This window comes from Cricetulus griseus, chromosome 4, assembly GCF_003668045.3.
Source record: "Cricetulus griseus strain 17A/GY chromosome 4, alternate assembly CriGri-PICRH-1.0, whole genome shotgun sequence".
Classification (NCBI taxonomy): domain Eukaryota; kingdom Metazoa; phylum Chordata; class Mammalia; order Rodentia; family Cricetidae; genus Cricetulus; species Cricetulus griseus.
This window is the reverse complement of record NC_048597.1, coordinates 114,222,861-114,241,055: the sequence shown is the minus strand read 5'-3', so window position 1 is coordinate 114,241,055 and position 18,195 is coordinate 114,222,861. Positions and strand designations below refer to the sequence as shown.

The window sequence follows — 18,195 nt, the reverse complement described above, 5'->3', positions numbered from 1 at the left end:
TAAACTGTTTTCTTCGAACAAGACCATGATCATTGTGTACGCTCTTGAACTCAGAGAGCCACCTGCTTCTCCACCTCCTTCCTGCGTGGCCGCGTGCACCACCACAGCTGAGGGAAAGAAAACGCAAGTGTGTGCATGGTACAGAGGACAATTTGTGGGCCTTGGCTGTCCTGTGGGTGTCAAGTTGTCTGACTTTGTGCCATTAAGGCATTAATCCACTAATGGCACCCTTCCCTTCAAGGAGTTGTTCATGCTCTTCACAGAACCGCAGACCTGTCATCACTGTCCAGAACATCTTTGCTCCTCAGTTAAAATAGCTGCGTCCCGCCGGGTGGTGATGGCTCCTGTAATCCCAGCACTCGGGAGGCAGAGGCAGGCGGATCTCTGAGTTCGAGGCCAGCCTGGTCTACAGAGCGAATGCCAGGAGAGGCTCCAAAGCTACACAGAGAAACCCTGTCTCGAACCCCCCCCCAAAAAAAAGCTGTGTCCCAGAGTCAGTTTCACACCTTTCTTCGTCTTGATTTTCCTTCATTGTATTCATCTATTGTTACCCATCTGGGATTTTCTTCTGAATCAACTATTCCAACATCCAGCTCAAACGCAGCTTTTCCTGAATATTCTGCACCTGATTCATACTTTGTACTCTATTGTCATAAAATTCTGCAATCCTCGTAAAGCATTGCTTATTTTCTGTGCATTGTACCAACTACTGAGGTCCTAAGTGTTACTCCTTTGGAAGAACTTCTGGACTAGGAATTGTGACAAACACCTTAATCCCAACACTTGGTAGGCAGAAGCAGGAGGATCTCTGTGAGTTCAAGGACAGCCTGGTCTACAGAGTGAGTTCCAGGACAGCCAGAGCTATAGAAAGAAAACATTTCTGATACAGTGGAAGATGCAGACTAGCAAAATGGTATGTGAAAGGCAGTGCTAACAGAAAAACAAAGGCAAGTACATACATACTTATTCGTACTTATTCAAATATAGAATTTTACCTGCAGTTTTAGGGAAATCAGGAGTTCAAGGTCATCCTTAGCTACGTTGAGTTTGAGGCCAGTTTGGGTTACATAAGAGCCTGTCAAAGGAGAAGAGGGTGAGAAATATCCTTCCAGGTGCCCCTCATAAATGTGTAGGTAGCCTTGAACTTGATGAACTTATGATTTATGATTGTCAGCCTCTCAGCTAACAAACACCATGGCTGGTTAGTATGTGTTCTTTGCTTGTGAGGGATTCCTGAAGAGCTCCTGCCTGGTAGGTGGAAGAGCCTAAGTAGCAAGTGAAGGGAAAGAGTTACTGTTGAAATAACTGGGTCAAAGGCAATAAATCTGGTCCCCAAACCCAGCTTGTCCATGGATATCCACCTCCCAACCCAAAACAAGTACATACCTGACACTTATGTCTAATTTCTCTTTTCCCCTAAGTTCAAGTCATTGCCAACAGGAATTCCCCTCCCTATATCCTCATGTTTCTCTGCCATCTTCCTTTAAAAATTTTTGTTTGTTTTGGCTTTTTGAGACAGGGTCGCTCAGTAGACCAGGCTGGCCTCAAACTCAGGGATTGGCCTATCTCTGCTTCCCAAGTTCTGGGATTAAAGGCGTCAGCCGCCACTGCCTGGCATTAGAAATTTTTGTATGTTTAAGATAGGGTCTGCTCATGTAGCCTGGAATTGTATATTGTCCAACCTGAGCTACCTAGCAATACCCTTTCTCAAATAAACAGCAAATAGTGGCATATACTTCTAATCCCAGCACTTGGGATGGAGGCTAGATCAGGAATTCAAGGTCGAGGCCAGCCTCAGCTATATTGTAGTTTCAAGACCAGCCTGGGCTACTTGGGTTTTGAGGAAAAAGAAAATGGTACAGCACTTGCATAGAATCATCCAGTAAATTATGGAGTGTGGCTCCATAAAAGGTTAAGCACCTGCTAGAATCAGGGGCTGGGGACAAGGCTCAGCATTTGAACATGTGGCCTTGGGTTCTATCCCAAGTATCACACATGAACACACACTTTAGTAGTGCTTCCAGTATGTGGTACTGATTTTAGCAGAAGGAATGCTTATTGCAGAAAATACACATAACAGAAATAAAACTTGATGTGTTATTCCTAAGATGCTAGTGTCTGGAAGGCGTTTTGGAAAGTGCCCTATATGCAAGTCACTCTCTGGAGCTCTAAACAGTCATCCATCCCTCCTTGGCATCAGGGCACAATAAGCATGTATGTTTATGTTTACTGTGTTAAGCAACAAATATGAAATATCCAGCCTTGGAGGGTAGCTCAGAAATAGAGTGTAAGTTTACCATGTACGTGTGTGGGGGTGGGGGGGTTGTTGATCTAGCTCAAAGATTAGCATGGTCCCTGCACAAGGATAATATGAAAATTCGTGAAGCATTCCCTATTTTTGGACCATACGGCAGCCAGAGGACCCAGGGTGCTGCTGCACTTCTGGCCTTGGCTGGGAATGGCCTGAAAGATGCCACTTTCCAGGTGTGTGTGTGTGTGTGTGGTTTTGCTGAGAACTGCTGTTCAGCTTGGGATGAGACCTCTTCTGATGGCCTAGGCCTGTCAGTGTTCGTCACTATCACATAAAGAGACCAATAAACAAAGAAAAACAGAAAAAAAAAAAAAAAGATGAGGATGGGGTTGTGTTGATCATGCTGCTCTTGAACTCATGGACTCAAGTGACCCACCTCAGTTACTCCAGTGCTGAGACTGCACATGTGCACCAATGTGTGGCTACAATAATATCAAAACAAGCAAAAATATTTTTGAATGTAACTGTGTGCATATCCTTGTCTGCATGTCTGGGTGTGAAAATCAGATATTTTTGGTGTTGGGGTTGTAGAGTATTAAAGATGTGTTACATTCCTTTATGCTGTAGAACACATTCTTTTATGCTGCATTTACTTAACTCTGTGAAGCTGTGTTACTTTGCCTGTGTAAAACACCTGATTGGTCTGAGTGGCCAATAGTGAGGAGGGAGAAAGAATAGGCGGGACTGGAGGCAGAGAGAATAAATCTCAGAAAGATGGAGGATGGAGAAAAGAAGAGGCTAGCCACCCAGCCACCCAGCCACCCAGCCACCCAGCCACCCAGCCACCCGGCCACTGAGTAAGAAGGAAAGAAAAGATATACAGAAAGGTAAAAGCCCAGGGGCAAAAGGTAGATGGGGTAAGTTAGGTTAAGAAAAGCTGGCTAGGGATAAGCCAAGCTAAGGCCAGACACTAATAAGAATAAGCCCCCGAGCGTTTATCTGGGAGTTGGGTGGTGGGCCCTGTCCCCCCGAAGAGTAAAGTGCAAAGAATAAAATACAACCAGCTACACGTATTGGCTTGAGCTTGCTGACTGGGTGACACCTCCAGGTTCTTTTTTTGTTGTTTTCTTTTTTGAGACATGGTTTCTCTGTGTAGCCCTGGCTGTCCTGGAACTTGCTTTTTAGATCAGACTGGCCTCAAAAGAAAGATCCGCCTGCCACTGCCTCCCAAGTCCTGGGACTAAGGGCAAGTGTCACCATACCCGGCTTCTCCAGGGGCTTTTGGGATTTAACTCAGGTCCTCATGCCTGTGGGATAAGTGCTGTAGTGATTGAGCTATTTCCCAGCCTTTTTTTTTTTTTTTTTTGAAACAGGGTTTCTCTATGTGTAGCTCTGGCTGTCCAGAAACTAGCTCTTGTAGATTAGGCTGGCTTTGAACTCAACAGAGATCCACCCGCTTCTGCCTCCCAAGTGCTGGGATTAAAGGCATGTGGCATCACCAACCCTCTTTTTTCTTCTGAGCATTAAAAAAATTGGGTATGGGTGTTTTGCCTGCATGCATGTCTGTGCACCATGTACATGCAGTGCCAATGGAGGCCAGATGACATCAGATCCCCTGGGCCTGGAGTACCAGTTGTGAGCCACAATTGTGGGTGCTAGAAATTGACCCTGAGACCTCTAGAGGAGTAGCCAGTGCTCTTAATCACTCAGCCACCTCTCCAGCCTTTTTTTTTTTCTATTTATTATGTACACAACATTCTGCTTCCATATATATCTGCACACCAGAAGAGGGCACCAGATCTCATAATGGATGGTTGTGAGACACCATGTGGTTGCTGGGAACTGAACTCAGGACCTCTGGAAGAGCAGCTGGTGCTCTTAACCTCTGAGACATCTCTCCAGCCCTCTCTCCAGCCTTTCTATTAATTTTTAAAAATTTAGCCAGGCAGTGGTGGCACACACCTTTAATCACAGCACTTGGGAGGCAGAGGCAGGATGATCTCTGTGAGTTCAAAGCCAGACTGGGCTACAGAGTTCCAGGACAGGCTCTAAAACTACACAGATAAACCCTGTCTCAAAAAACAAAATAAAACAAATCCCTTGGGAGGGAGAGGCAGGTGGATCTCTGTGAGTTCAAGGCCAACCTGGTCTTCAGCGTTCCAGTACAGCTAATGCTATACAGAAACCCTGTCTGGAAAAACAAAACAAAAAATAAGATAAATTCATTGTGTACGTGTACATGATATATACAGTCAAAGAACACAGTTAGTGCTCTCTCCACCTTCATGTGGAACCTGGGATTGAACTCAGGTTATAGGCTTGTATAGCAAGATTCTTTATCCACTAAACCATCCCTGCGCCTCCTGCCTCAGTTCCCTTAGTGATGAGATTATTAATTAGGTAAGTTACCACCATGTTCAGCTCCCCCACATCTTTTTGTTTTGAAAAATTAAAAGCCTTCAGAAGTAGTGTTAAATTTTGTGTTTTAGATAACCTGTGTAGCATGGGGCAGACTCATGATTCAATTCCAACCTGTCAAGTACTGGGTTACAAGCATGCACTACCACACCCCATGTAAAATCAGTATATCAATGCTGCCTCCACTCTTGAGGATCATAAAAACTTGGCAGTCTCTGTTAGCAGCCAGACACTTTTCCTAGGGCAATAAGAACGGCACTGTTCTATCCCTGGGCAGTCTGAGCCCAGTAAAGCTCTCACTTGTTAGAAATTCACAGCTACTTGGCATGAAGATGCAGGCCTGTCAGCCCTGCTACTCAAGAGGATAAAGCTAGAATATCTCAAGTTCAAAGGCAATTTAGTGAGATACTAGCTCAAAGTAAAGGTAAAAAGAGCTGTGTGTAGCACATGTCTTGAATCCTAGTATTCAGGAAGCAGAGGCAGGTGGATGTCTACGAATTCCAGGCCAGCCAAGGTTACAAAGTGAGACAGTCTCAAACACACACACACAAACACACACACACACACACACACACACACACACACACACACACACACACACTTTGGGGGGAAGACCACATATCTAATCCCCCAGTGTAATACACAAACATACACACAGAAGAATCAACACAGCAAGTTGGATAGGACATCATTTATTCCCATTTTACAAATGAGCAGACAAACTCAGAGGGCCTCTGTGATCATCCCACTCCAGGCCACAGGTCAATGACTTGGGAGACAGGGAACAGACTCTGACCTTCAGTGGCTCAACATTCTTGGGTTCCCTACCTTTCCTCTGCAGCCATGACACTAGTTACTTCTCAAAACAGGCATTCAAAAGCAAGTAAGAGCCTTTTCAGCTGCTTCTGACAACCACAGCAGACGTCCATCAGACCCCACATGCACACACAGCATGAGAGAGGAGTGCTCAGAAACCCAAATCTGGGTGTGGCCATGCTGCCCTCAATATGGCTGATTTCATCAGAAACCTGAATCTACAGTGGAGAGCAGAGCACACAAAGAATACCAGTTGGGGGAGGGGGGTGTTTTCTTTTTTTTTTTTTTTTTCTTCTTCTTTTTTTGTCAATTACTTCTAGTCTGAGCTCTATTTATTGAGAGCTTACTCTGTCCCAGCTACTTGACTTGGGACCCAGAACAAGACAGACAAACAAGGATTCTGCCTTTGTGAAGCTCATGTTCCAATGCATTCTTCAGCAATTCACAAACTAGTGCTGGAGGCTTAGTGGCAGAGCATTTGCCCAGTTAAGGGGCTGCAGCTATGGCTGATCAGGAGAACCTTTGCTGAGAGTCTCCCAGGGAAGGAGGGGCAGCGGCTGGGCAGGAGAGCCACTGTCTAGCATCTCCTAGTGAGGGCTGGAGCATGGCTCAACAGGGGAGCAACTGCCTATCCTGCAGGAGGTTCTGGATTCCACCCCCAGGACTGCAAAATGAAAAGCAAGGAACAATCCTTAAATGCCAATGAGACTGATGAGCAGCACCCTACATCAATGTTTGGTGCAGTTCACAATGGTGCCTTCATTTCAAGGTAAGGTACCAACATTTAATTTCTCTGAAACTGGCAACTTTCGGGGAGTTCCTAAACACTACATAATAGCTACCGACCACTGTGCCTCCAGGACACCTGCCCTCCAGCCCACTGCAGTCTCTACCATTCCCTCCCATCTCAGGTGACCTGCCTATTTCCCACTTTTGCTACACACTTGACTGCCCTTGTCACTGGCACTGGAGCAAATACATAGCCAAACAAGATTATTTCAGAAACCACCAAGTCATACAAAAGAAAGAAAAGCACCAATGCAACTGATAGGACAGGATTGGTGGAAAGGGCTACTTCGGATGGAGTGTTTGAAGAGGCAACTGTTTGCAGTCAAAGTTACCAAGGACTGAATCGCATTGACAAGTCTGCCAACAGAAAGGAAAAATGCTTGCAGCAAACAAGAGGGACCAGCCATACCTGGAGCCAGTGAACTGATTGGGTCAGCAAACAGCAAGAATGTGGTGGGTTGATCCATCGAAAAGAAAGACCACAGGAGGGGCTAAATATCACTACACTATGCAGGCCACAGCCTGTGAACTGCTTGGGTTAGTAAAGAAACAGGAAGAATGAGGTGGGCTGGACCATCACAAAGAAAGACCACAGGAGGGGCTATATCACTACACTATGCAGGCCACAAAGACAGTTCAGGGTTTTAATCTAAGAGTAGAGGAAAGCCTTTGAAGGGTTTTTAACTGGAGAATGGCACAATCTGTTTTATGTTTTTCAAAAGCTGGCTAAGCTATGTAGAAAAGTGACTTGAAGTAGTGTGGTTGGAAACAAAGTAATATACGTATAGTGTGTGACAATGGCTAAGACCAGGATGGTAACAGAGTGTACACACGGATAACAGAAGTACTATACATACAGTGTGTGACAATGGCTAAGACCAGGATGGTAACAGAGTGTACACACGGCTAACAGAAGCACTATACATATAGTGTGTGACAATGGCTAAGACCAGGATGGTAACAGAGTGTACACACGGCTAACAGAAGCACTATACATATAGTGTGTGACAATGGCTAAGACCAGGATGGTAACAGAGTGTACACACGGATAACAGAAGTACTATACATATAGTATGTGACATGGCTAAGACCAGAATGGTAACAGAGTGTACACACGGCTAACAGATAAGTACTATACATATAGTATGTGACATGGCTAAGACCAGGATGGTAACAGAGTGTACACATGGATAAAAGATGCTGCAGATCATCTGGATGCAGCAGTGGGGGTGGGAGAAGGGGGAACGACAAGGGAGCCATCAAGGTCAACTTCAGGGTTGTGCCTTATTCCAACATTCTGTAGCATTGAGGGTGGCTGGAAGAGGCCCTACTTTTAAGCAAGAGATCAAAATTAACTGGGATGGATACTTTTTGCTAGATTCAAGCCTTCCTAGATTCCTGACATCTTCCTCATCCCTTGGATCCAAGCAGTCTTCAAATTTATATGTCTGAGATCCAATCTTTCATTGGATGTATTCTACTTCATCCCCATTAGTCTTAAATTCACTACTGTCAAGACCCATGTCTGCATCCTCTGCAGCTGTGAATGAAGAAAAAGCACTTCACAGACACCACTCTCTAAGTCCTTCCCACCAATTTTTACCTGACTGTTAGCCAGCATCACTAGCTAGTTTCATGAAGCAGGCACTGAAGTGATGAGTCCATGAGATCTCCAGCAGAGAGGAGTGCCACGTTAAGATGGCATTACTTCTCAAGGCACATGAACCAAATCACCATTATGCAACCAAGATGAATGAGTAAGCCAAGCCCCAAGAAACTTGGGCTTCCTGAGGACTGTGGTTCTTTCCAATTTGGTTGCAGACCACAGTTTGATCCCAAGTTTACCTGACAGTTAATGACGTTGGACAGCACAGACAGCACTGTTATGCTCCATGCGTGGGAACTTTGGAACACTCTTAGCTTCACAACATCTTTCCAAGAAGGCCACAGAGAGCATCGTTCCCCATTTTACAAATAAGAAAACTGAAGCCCAGAGCAAAAAAACTCTAGTCAAGGTCTCCCTCCATATGGAGCCCAGAATGTCCTGGAATTCATTATGTAGTCCAAAGTGGACTTGAACCCCTAATCCTCCTTCCTGTCTTTGCTTGTAGAGTGCTGAGATTATAGAACAGTGCCTTAATTATTTCTTGCTGGTAAAAGGAGCCTGGTTCAGGTGGACACACTCACCTTGAAGCATTATAAAACACATTCTGCACCCTTATAAAACAGCCAGCCACCTTGTTCTCTGGTGTTCCTCGGGTTTTACCTTGACACTCACAAATTTCTTTGGGTGTCAGGGTCTTTTGCCACACCGTCAAAGGCTTTGTCTCTCTCTCTCTCTCTCTCTCTCTCTCTCTCTCTCTCTCTCTCTCTCTCTCTCTCTCTTCTCTCTACCCCTCTTCTCAGTGCTGGGTGAAGACAGAGTCCACCCTTGGGCCCGTGAGAAAACAGCACCTTTCAGTTTGGGAGGAGTCAAACAAGAAGAGAGAGAGATCTAAGTATGCAAGAACAGTTTCAATGGGAAAAAGTCGGGGCCACCAGGAAGAATACTTGGAAGTTCCTCCAGGTCTCCACCCCAGAGGCACCTGGGAAAAAGAATAGCAACCACTGGGGCAGGGAGCCAAATCCATCCAGAGCCAGAGTCACTTCTTCAGGGCACCCAGGTTCTTTAGGGCCTCCTGGGCCTGGGCCAGCTGTTGCTGCAACCTTTGGCGGGTGCTCTCGCTGGATGCCCGCTTCAGGAGGCCCTGCATCTCCTCTACCACAGCCCGGTGGCCAGGGGTGTTGTGGAAGAGCCGCACTGCACGGTCCCCACAGGAGGCCAGGAAGCGGCCAGTGATATCAAAAGTCAAGTCAGCAATACACTCCCCATGGACACATTCGAAGCACTCCTCCTTCTCCCCACGCCTCGTGTTGAAGAGATGAATACTGGTACCAGTAGCCAAGGCCAGGACATGGGTGTCAGGGGAGAGTGCCAGGCGGCAAGGCATGGTGCTTGCTTCTTCAAATCGGCCTGTCCTTAGCAAGTAGGGGTCCTGCTGCTTCTTGTATTCCACATCTGTGTCCCAGAGCTTCCATGTGCCATCCTTGGAGACAGATGCCATCCTGTAATGTGGGAAATCACAGCTAGAGCCTCAACAACCCCAGCTTGGAAAGGCACTGGAGCAGCCCAAGAGACTGCGGCTAGGAAGCCAAGTCTATATCTTGCCAAGAATCAAGTCCTCCACCCTTTTCAGACCTGCAGCCCAGGCCTACTGCTCAACCCAGCTCGCAGGTTCACACCTATAACCCCAGCACTGAGGGCTGAGGCAAGGGCAGTAGGATCAACGTGAGTTCAAGGCCAGCCTGGGCTACCAGGTGAGACCCTGTCTCAAAAACCACAAATAGAACAAAACAAAATAAAAAGATTGCCAGGCAAGGTAGTACACACCTATTTATATCTCAGAACTTGAGAGAGGCAGGTGGATCAGGACTTCAGGGTCAGCCTTGGCTATCTGTACTAAAAAAGACTAAACAACCAAAAGAACAAAGAAAGAAAACACTGATGCACTCACCTCCGAGAGTCATTGGAGAAAGCGAAAAAGTGGACAGAGGCAGAGTGACCCTTCAGCTCAAAGGCTCGCTGCACCTCCTGGAATTCCCCTTTCTTCCCGAAGCAGACCTCCCAAACCTTCACATCTGGGGTGAAGCCACACGAACCCACAAACCTGTCACATAACCCACACTCTTAAAACTCAAACAAAGACATCTTGTTCCTAACAAATCCTAGACATCTCTCTTTCCTGACAAATTGTACCTTTTGGTGTTGCTAGGCATAGATCTAGGGTCTTATAAATACAAGGCAAGAGATCTACAGCTAGAGCCCCAACCTAAGGAACCTTTATAAAGTGTTTCTGTGTCAGGTATGAACAATCCCAGCTACGATCTCAAGTTCAAGGCCTTCCTGAGCTAATCAAGTAGACGGGAAGGCAGTATGAAAACTTAGCAGGATCTTGTCTCAAACTAAAATTAGACTGGGTGTGGTGATGCACAATCTCAATGCTCGAGAGGAAGAACAGGTGGATCTCTTGTGAGTTTGGAACTACTCTGGTTTATATAGTATGTTCCAGGCTGGCAAGGGCTACTCACTGAGATCCTGTTTCAGAACAAATAAAACAAAACAAAAATTTTAAAAAGGGCAGGCATGGTGGCACATGTCTTTAATCCAAGATCTCAGGAAGCAGAGGCAGGCAGATCTCAGTGAGTTCCAGGCCAACTTGTCTACATAAGTTCCAGAATAGCCAAGCATGTACAGAGTCTGGGACAGAGAGTCCCAGACTCAGTAACTTAACAAGGGAAATGAAACCCCTAAATAAATGAGGGGCTTCTGATGTTGTGCAGTGGTTGAGTGTCTGCCTAACATGTACAATGCTCTGGTTTCCACTATGAGCACTGCAAAAATAAATACACCTCAGGTAAGAAACAGACACTAGGACTACGGGGGCTTATGGGAAATACTTTCACTGTTTGGAGAGCTACAACTGATAACCAGATGTCCCCACCCACGCCTCAAAACCACCTCAGCTCTGTACCTGTTCTCTTCCTTACCTGCTACATGGGGAGATAACAGCATAAGTGTTATTCATCTGGTTGGTGTTGATTGTGGACAGCACCTGACCTTTCAGATCCCAGATAAGGACAGTTGTGTCACTGGAGGCTGTCATGATGAACTTCCCTAACAAGGACAAGAAAGGTGTGAGGCCGAGGCCGCACCATGATCAGACCAACTATCACCTCCCAAAACAAACAACAAGGCACTGCTCTAACAAGTATTGGCTCTTACTATAAGGCTCTCATGGACTCTAGGAAAGCACAGGGTCAGAGCTCCTTAGTTACACAGACAACAGGCAAAACTCAGGCACTATCAACTCAATCAACAAAGACAACTCAGAAGGCTGGCAAGATGGCTCAGCGGGTGGAGGTACTTGTCATCAAGCCCAATGAACTGAGTTCAACTCCCATGTGTTGAAAAGATTGGGCTAACTTCTACAAGTTATCCTCTGACCTCCACATGTGTGCTATGTGCTATCACACACACACACACACACACACAAAAAAAAAAAAAAAAAAAAAAAAAAGGAGGGGGACCTGGACAGCACTGGCTGCTCTTCCAGAGGACCTGGGCTTAATCCCCAGCACTCACATGGCAGCTGACACTTGGCTGAAACTCTAGTCTCAGGGCAACCCATGCCCTTTTCTGGCCTCTGTGAGCACTGCATGCAGGTGGTACACAGACATACAGTCAGATAAAAAAACCCAACCCATAAAGTAAAAATAAATACAGCAAACAAAACAAAGGGCAAGTTACGACTCAGGCCCTGTCCCACGCCTTGAGTAAGCTCTACCCACTAGACTTCCCTACCTGTGTCAGCAATGCCAATGTTGATGATGGGCGCCTTGTGCTTCTTAGGAAAGTCCTCAGGGGTGGCTGTGAAAGTAAAGCCCCCATCTTCTCTCTTGGTCATCTTAAAGACACGGAGGGTGTCCCCATTGGCCAACCAAACAATAAAGGCTCTAAGAAACAGCAAAAGAGAGGTTACTTCTTAACCTGGACAGAGGCCTAAGTGTTCTAGATCCTAGGGAGAAATCAAGATTATCCCTTTTGCTCTACTGTATAGTTTTTGTTTTTTTCCTTTTTACATACCAACCCCAGTTCCCCCTGGCTCCCCTTCTTCCACCTCCCTCACTTCCCACCCATCTTACTATAGATCCGTTGGATCAAAATCTTTTTAACTTTGAAATTTTTCTTTATGTTGTATACCACATACCTGATGCCCTTAGAGGCCAGAAGAGGACACTGGCTCCCCTGAGACTGGGAGTTATAGTTGTGAACTGCCATATGTGTGCTGGGAATCGAACCTGAGTCCTGTGTAAGAGCAGCCAGTATTCTAAACTCCTGAACCATCATCACTCCAGCCCCTCAAAATCTCATAAAAACCATTCAGAGGGTCAATGAGAAGGTTTAGCAAGTTAAAAAGCACTTGCTTGGCAAGGCTAATGTAACTTGAGTTCAATACTCAGGAACCCATATAGTAGAAGGAAAAAAAACCAACTTTTGTTGTGCTCTGGTCCCCCACACAAAGAACAAAATACAGTAATTCCAAGGACAGGGGCGTATCTCAGTGGTAGGCTCTGGGTTTGAGCCTTAGCACTAACATGTTAAAAATACCCTCCCTAAATGGAAGAGGTTTTGAGACTTAAGGAGCCTCTCCCCCAGGTTACAGAAATAGTAAGCAAGTGCTGGGAAGAGAAGACTGTCTGTCTGCTGGGGCTGCCCTAAAGCCCCATAAGCAGCTCCAAGATACAGCTTTTGTGAGTCACTACCCACGATGGGGTGGCCATTTGATGATGTGCCTCCCAAAGAATAGTCTATGTTATTGTTTGTTTGTTTTTTGAGATAGGGTTTCTCTTTTGTAATTTTGAAGCCTATCCTGGAACTTGTTCTGTAGACCAGGTGGCCTCGAATCACAGAGATCCACCTACCTGTGCCTCCCGAATGCTGGGATTAAAGGTGTGCACCATCATTGCCCAGCCAGTACTTTTAAGCATCCTCTTACCCATATTTCTGTAAGCAACCCCAATAAACTCACTGGTTCACAAAGCTACACATGGAGCAATCACTCTTTGGTCTGTTATTGATACCCTATCTAGGTTTAACAGATGTTTGTGGGCTGGAGAGATGGCTCAGTGGTTAAGAGCACTGACTGCTCTTCCGGAGAATTCGAATCAATTCACAGCACCCACATGGCAGCTCACAACTGTCTGTAACTCCAAGATTTGACACCCTCATACAGAAATGTATGCAAAGCACCAATGCAAATAAAATAATTAAAACAAACAAATCAATGATTGCTCACGTTTCCCTGAACAAAGGCACACAAGTCCACACTGAATCCCAGCACTGGGGAGACTTAGGCAGAAAGATCACACAAGTTCAAGGCCTAGCTGCATTATACAGTAAGAACAAACAAGGCCCCGTGTCCCTTCTTAACCAACAAACTAAAACAACTAACAAAAACCCACAAAGCAAGAAAGGCTGAAGGTGTATCCAGCATGTGCGATTCCCTGAGTTCAGAAAAGAGAAAAAAAGAAAGAGGATCCTCCTAGCTTTGGTTCCTTTCATTTCTAGAGTGTAGGAAGTCATAAGAGTTTCCAAAATTCATGGCAAAGCTACATTTTGGAACATCCAGGAGAGGAATGATTTTCCCTCTCTGCTTCCTTTTTATAGAACAGAACCTCTAAGAGGCCGCAGGAGGTGCCCATACTATATGGATGCTCTCTTTATGTCATCCCAAGGTAGACTCTTGGTCCCTCCTCACTAACCCACTGGACTTGGGAAGACCAAAGCCAGGAGCTGGGCTTTTACAGGCAAGCCTGAGGCTCTGTCCTGTCCCACCTGCAGTCAGGACTGAAGCGCACCAAGGTGGCATGGTCCAGCTCCACATTGGCTCGCATACTGCGGTGTTCCCGCTGAAGAAAATCTTTGGTGCTCCAGATTCGGACGGTGCGGTCATCAGCACAGGTGGCCAGATACTTGCCATTGCTACTAAAGTCCATGCAAGTTATATTTCCACTATGGCTCTAGGGAAAAGAATTAAATAAGTATAAATGAGATACTCTCCAGTGGATCCAGAGGCTGAACCTGGTGCCTGAATGACCAACAAGCCAAGGACAGAACAGAATAAGCTAGCCCTGGTAGTTCAGTTATACATTCCCAGCTACTCAGGAGGCTGAAGCAGTAGGATCTCAAGTTCAAAGCCCGCCTGGGCTACAGAGAAAATCTGAAGCCAGCCCAAGCAATTTAGTGAAACTATCTCAAAATTAAAAGTATAAGAAAATAAACAGTACAAAGTAGGCTAGGATTGTAGCTCAGCCGTAGAGTAGCCTAGAATTCCCCAGTAAGGTACTCAGCTGAAGAGCACTTATATAGAATCCGACAATCAAGGACTGGAGGTGTAACTCAGTAGTAGAGTGCTTGTCTAACATGTACAAGAGCCTGGATTCAACCCTTGGTACTACAAGGGGTGGGAGTAGGGGAGCAGAAGGGCCAGAATGGGGGTATGTCTACTCTGTTGGTAAGCACTGAGAGGCATATATAATATGTACAGATTACTACAAAGTTGATAAAGTCTGTGGGGGTTTGGGTCTTCATGTTCACAGGCTGCATGTGTTCAGTACCCAGGAGTACCAAGTACCTTTAGTGCTGCAGCCAGAAGGCGGTGGGTAAAGTTGTGTTGCTGAGGCTTCTCCTTTCGAACCCGCTGATTCTGTTTCTGCTTCTTGGACCCTGACTTCTTGACATCGTTTGTTTTTTGCCCTAGAAGGAATTGTCATGTCATTTATCCATGCACTTTCTCAGAAATATCTACTGAGTACCTAGGACTCACCCAGGCTCTGGGTGGAGCACCAAGGCATGGCCCTTGTCTTTGAGGAAAGTGATGTGTGTGTGTAGAAACAGGCTTAGGAAGTCTGGGGGATGCTTCAGTAGGTAAACCGCTTGTTCTCCAAGTGTGAGGGACTTGAGTTTGATACCTACAACCCACATAATAATGCCAGGCACACACACACACACACAAAAAAAAAAAAAAAAAAAAAAGCCAGGCAGTGGTGGTAATCTTAGCACTCAGGAGGTGAAGGCAGACGGATCTCTGTGAGTTCGAGGCCAGCCTGGTCTACAGAGCAGGTGCCAGGACAGGCTCCAAAGCTACACAGAGAAACCCTGTCTCAAAAAAAACAAAACAAAACAAAAACAAAACGCCAGGTACAGCAGCATAAGCATATACTTGTAATCTCAGCTAGGGAGGTGGAGTCAGGAAGGTCTCTGGGGCTCTCTGGCCAGCCAGCCTGATCTAATCATGAGCTCCAGATCAATGAGAGACCCTATCTCAATGGAAGCACCTAGTGTTCCTAATGATACCCAAGGCTGTTCTCTGATCTCCACATGCACAAGATGTATGCCCATCCACCTACCCACATGGTCATTTAAAACGGGGGATGAAGGCTATGGATATAACTTAATGGTAGAGGGCTTGCAGAGCATATGCAAGGTCTCAAGTTCAATTTCCAGATGCACTAAAAGCAAACAAACCAATGGAGCTGGAGAGATGGCTCGGTAGTTAAAAGTATATATTGCTCTTTCAGAGAACCAAAGTTTGCCTCCTGGCACTCAAATCAGGTGGCTCACAACCAACTATAGTTCCAGAGAACATGGCGCCTTTGGCCTCCAAGGACACCTGCACAAACACTGACAATCCAACAGATATATATACATAATTTAAAAAATGTTTAAGCTTTTTTTTTTTTTAATTAGAAAGGCTTAGAAATCAGACCTGAGTTGGATTCAGTCTTTATCACTGAGTGATCTTTTTTCTGTTTTTAAAGACACACTGAGGGGCTGGAGAGGTGGCTCAGAGGTTAAGAGTGCCGACTACTCTTCCAGAGATCCTGAGTTCAATTCCCAGCAACCACATAGTGGCTCACAACCATCCATTATGAGATCTGGTGCCCTCTTCTGGTGTGCAGATATACATGGAAGCAGAATGTTGTATACATAATAAATAAAATCTTAAAAAAAAAAAAAAAAAGACACACTGAGTACTGAAACTATAGTCTCATGCATGCTAAGGGTGCATACTCTACATCCCCAGGCCTCAGAGTGATCTTGTAGAGGCTGCTTGCCCAGTCTGTACAGCAGTATCTGAGCTGACACAGCTGGGTGGATTATCCAGATGGCCAATGTAGTGTGGATTCTAGTCCCGCATCCCAATGTAGGGAATACACACAAGGGAACCTGAAGAATCTCATCTTGAATAAGTTATTTAACTGCTTCAAGTCTTGATTTCTTTAAAAACATATTGAAACCAGGCCTGGTGGTGTATGCCTACAATTCTAGTACTCAGGAGGTGGAAGCAAGAAGATTAGGTGTTCAAAGTCAGACTTGGCTACATAGTGAGTACAAGGCCAACCTGGACTAAAAGAGAAAATAAACAACCAAGCAAAAAAATAAAGGTTGAGAATTGAATGAGGTAGTATAATCAAGTTACAAGCCAAAAGTACTCCACTGATGAGAAAGCTCAAGAAAAGCAATGTACAGTCATAATGCCACACACTGGTAATCCCAGTGTTGAGTGTGAGGCAGGAGGATTACAAAGATTGCAGACTAGCCTGGGCTACATAATGATACCCTGTAATTAAATCAACCATTAGTTTATCTGTCAGAAATAAAGTTCAAGGCAGAGCTGGGCTGGAGAGATGGCTCAGCTTGGTAAGTCATAATAAGCCTGAGTTCAAATCCACATAGTAGAAGATACCTGACTCCCAAGAAAGTTGTTCTCCAAACTCTACACAGGCAAAGTGACACACAAAATAAGTGAAAAATTAAAAAAAAAAATATTGGAAGAACCATATAACATATAAAGCTGATGGCTGGTGTATGTTGGGTGGCTGGAGATGCTCCCTAATTCTAAAACCTATTGGACTTACTACATACAATCTGCCTCTAAGTTATCCTTTGTAGCCACACCAGATGCACCTTAGGTATCCCAGGGAAGATCTCTATCATTGAGCTGTGCTCCTGTCCTCTCACTAGGGGGATCCTAGGTCTAAGGCTGAGTCTAGGTCTAAGGCTGAGTCATGTCCCGGCCTCTAAATGTTGTTTTGGAATCCCTGCCTTCTTGAGAATTATCTTTCTTCTTTGGCCTCCTTGGCAAAATCTTACACTGCCATCCTTGAACAGCTCATCACAGGTGACAGTAGGGTGGGGTGGGTGTAGCTCAGGGTTACAGCACTTGCAAGAGGATTTGGGTTCCACATAGCCAGCACCAAACAAGGCTAGGAATGGGGGTGGGGGGGCACGACAGACTGGTACATCCCGACGCTGTCCCGAGACTGAGGCAGACGAATCCAAGAGTTCAAGGCCAATCTGGACTACAATGAAAACCTGTATCAAAACAAACAAACCCACCACAATGGCCCCCCTACCAGACCCCCAACTTCCATCCCCTCAAAAAAACAAACAAACAAACAAACAAAAAAAAACGAACAAAACCAAAAAACAGGACCACCCTTGTTCCCTTTATAGTACTGACTCTACATTGTATTATTTCGCTGTCATTTTCAGATGCTTACAATTCAGGTCTACAGTGTAGATGGGCACTTTTACATGGTTCTAATTCACTGAACGAATTAAAAAGAGCTTATCAATAGGTAAGAGCTCAGTGAAGGTTCCTGCCGGTCAAGAGTGTTGGGCCGAAGCATATTTTCAAGTGACCCCATTTTCCAACAACGTGACCACATAGCAAACTTCAGGAGTTGACTAAGTTTTCGCAGCAGCCCCAGCGACGGGGAGGGTGTGGTGAGTGTCCCAGGAAAAGTCACCTACAACCTAGGAGCGTAGCGCCCAGATTCCAAAGACTGCTGCCCCTGGAGTGTAACCAACCCCGAACGTGCAGGCCGAAGTCTGACCGGGAGGTGTGGCTCACGACCGGAGAACATGCGGTTCCTGAGTCTCCAGGCTCCTCAGACCACGCGGCGGCCGGGATCAAAGTCCTCAGAGTCACCGCTACCCGGTCGGGTTTACCCGACCCAGTATACTTACGGACGGGCTGGCTACTTTTGTCCTTCTCGGCCCGCAGCCAGCCTCGGGCCACCGCCGCCGTGGCCACCAGGGCCAGCAGTCCCACCAGCAGGGACAGCCCCACGAGCTCGGGCATCTGCGGCAGCTCCATGTCTGCAGGACTGCGGCCACCTCAGCCTACGACGCCGGCGTCCTCACGTCTCGGCGCACGAGGGGCGGGGGAGGACAGTTGGCGCGCCTCGAGGGGCGGGAGGGCCCGGCCGGCGTTGAGCTCTTTGGGGCGTGGCCTGGTCCAAGGCAAGCCTCG

General features: G+C 46.1%; 1 protein-coding gene and 1 pseudogene across 3 annotated transcripts; one reads left to right on the top strand and one right to left on the bottom strand.

Moving 5' to 3' along the window:
* The first annotated feature begins 2,338 nt into the window (after nucleotides 1-2,338).
* On the top strand, nucleotides 2,339-2,400 carry LOC113835701 (annotated as a pseudogene).
* A 2,945-nt stretch (nucleotides 2,401-5,345) lies between these two features.
* Nucleotides 5,346-18,106, bottom strand: Tbl2 (transducin beta like 2). Of its 3 annotated transcripts, none has more exons than XM_027416171.2 (7): nucleotides 17,910-18,106; nucleotides 14,509-14,630; nucleotides 13,710-13,894; nucleotides 11,676-11,827; nucleotides 10,862-10,988; nucleotides 9,829-9,981; nucleotides 5,346-9,379 (listed from the first exon to the last, which is right to left on the bottom strand). In XM_027416171.2, the coding sequence occupies exons 1-7, from the start codon at nucleotides 18,037-18,039 to the stop codon at nucleotides 8,917-8,919; spliced, it is 1,332 nt and encodes a 443-aa protein (XP_027271972.1). In that variant the 5' UTR covers nucleotides 18,040-18,106; the 3' UTR covers nucleotides 5,346-8,916. The 3 variants fall into 3 exon arrangements, with proteins under 3 accessions (XP_027271972.1, XP_035299280.1, XP_027271973.1); XM_035443389.1 differs by lacking the exon at nucleotides 17,910-18,106 and adding an exon at nucleotides 17,031-17,232; XM_027416172.2 differs by lacking the exons at nucleotides 14,509-14,630; nucleotides 17,910-18,106 and having other exon boundaries at nucleotides 13,733-13,868.
* Between the last annotated feature and the right edge of the window lie 89 nt (nucleotides 18,107-18,195).

What these genes read in the sequence shown, in the direction of transcription:
- Tbl2 (XM_027416171.2), bottom strand. Translation starts at nt 18,039, where the DNA reads ATGGAGCTGCCGCAGATGCCCGAGCTCGTGGGGCTGTCCCTGCTGGTG. An exon ending in CAAAAGTAGCCAGCCCGTCC is followed by an intron (nt 14,631 to 17,909) that starts GTAAGTATACTG and finishes AATTCCTTCTAG; the next exon opens with GGCAAAAAACAAACGATGTC. An exon ending in TTCTGGCTGCAGCACTAAAG is followed by an intron (nt 13,895 to 14,508) that starts GTACTTGGTACT and finishes TCTTTTCCCTAG; the next exon opens with AGCCATAGTGGAAATATAAC.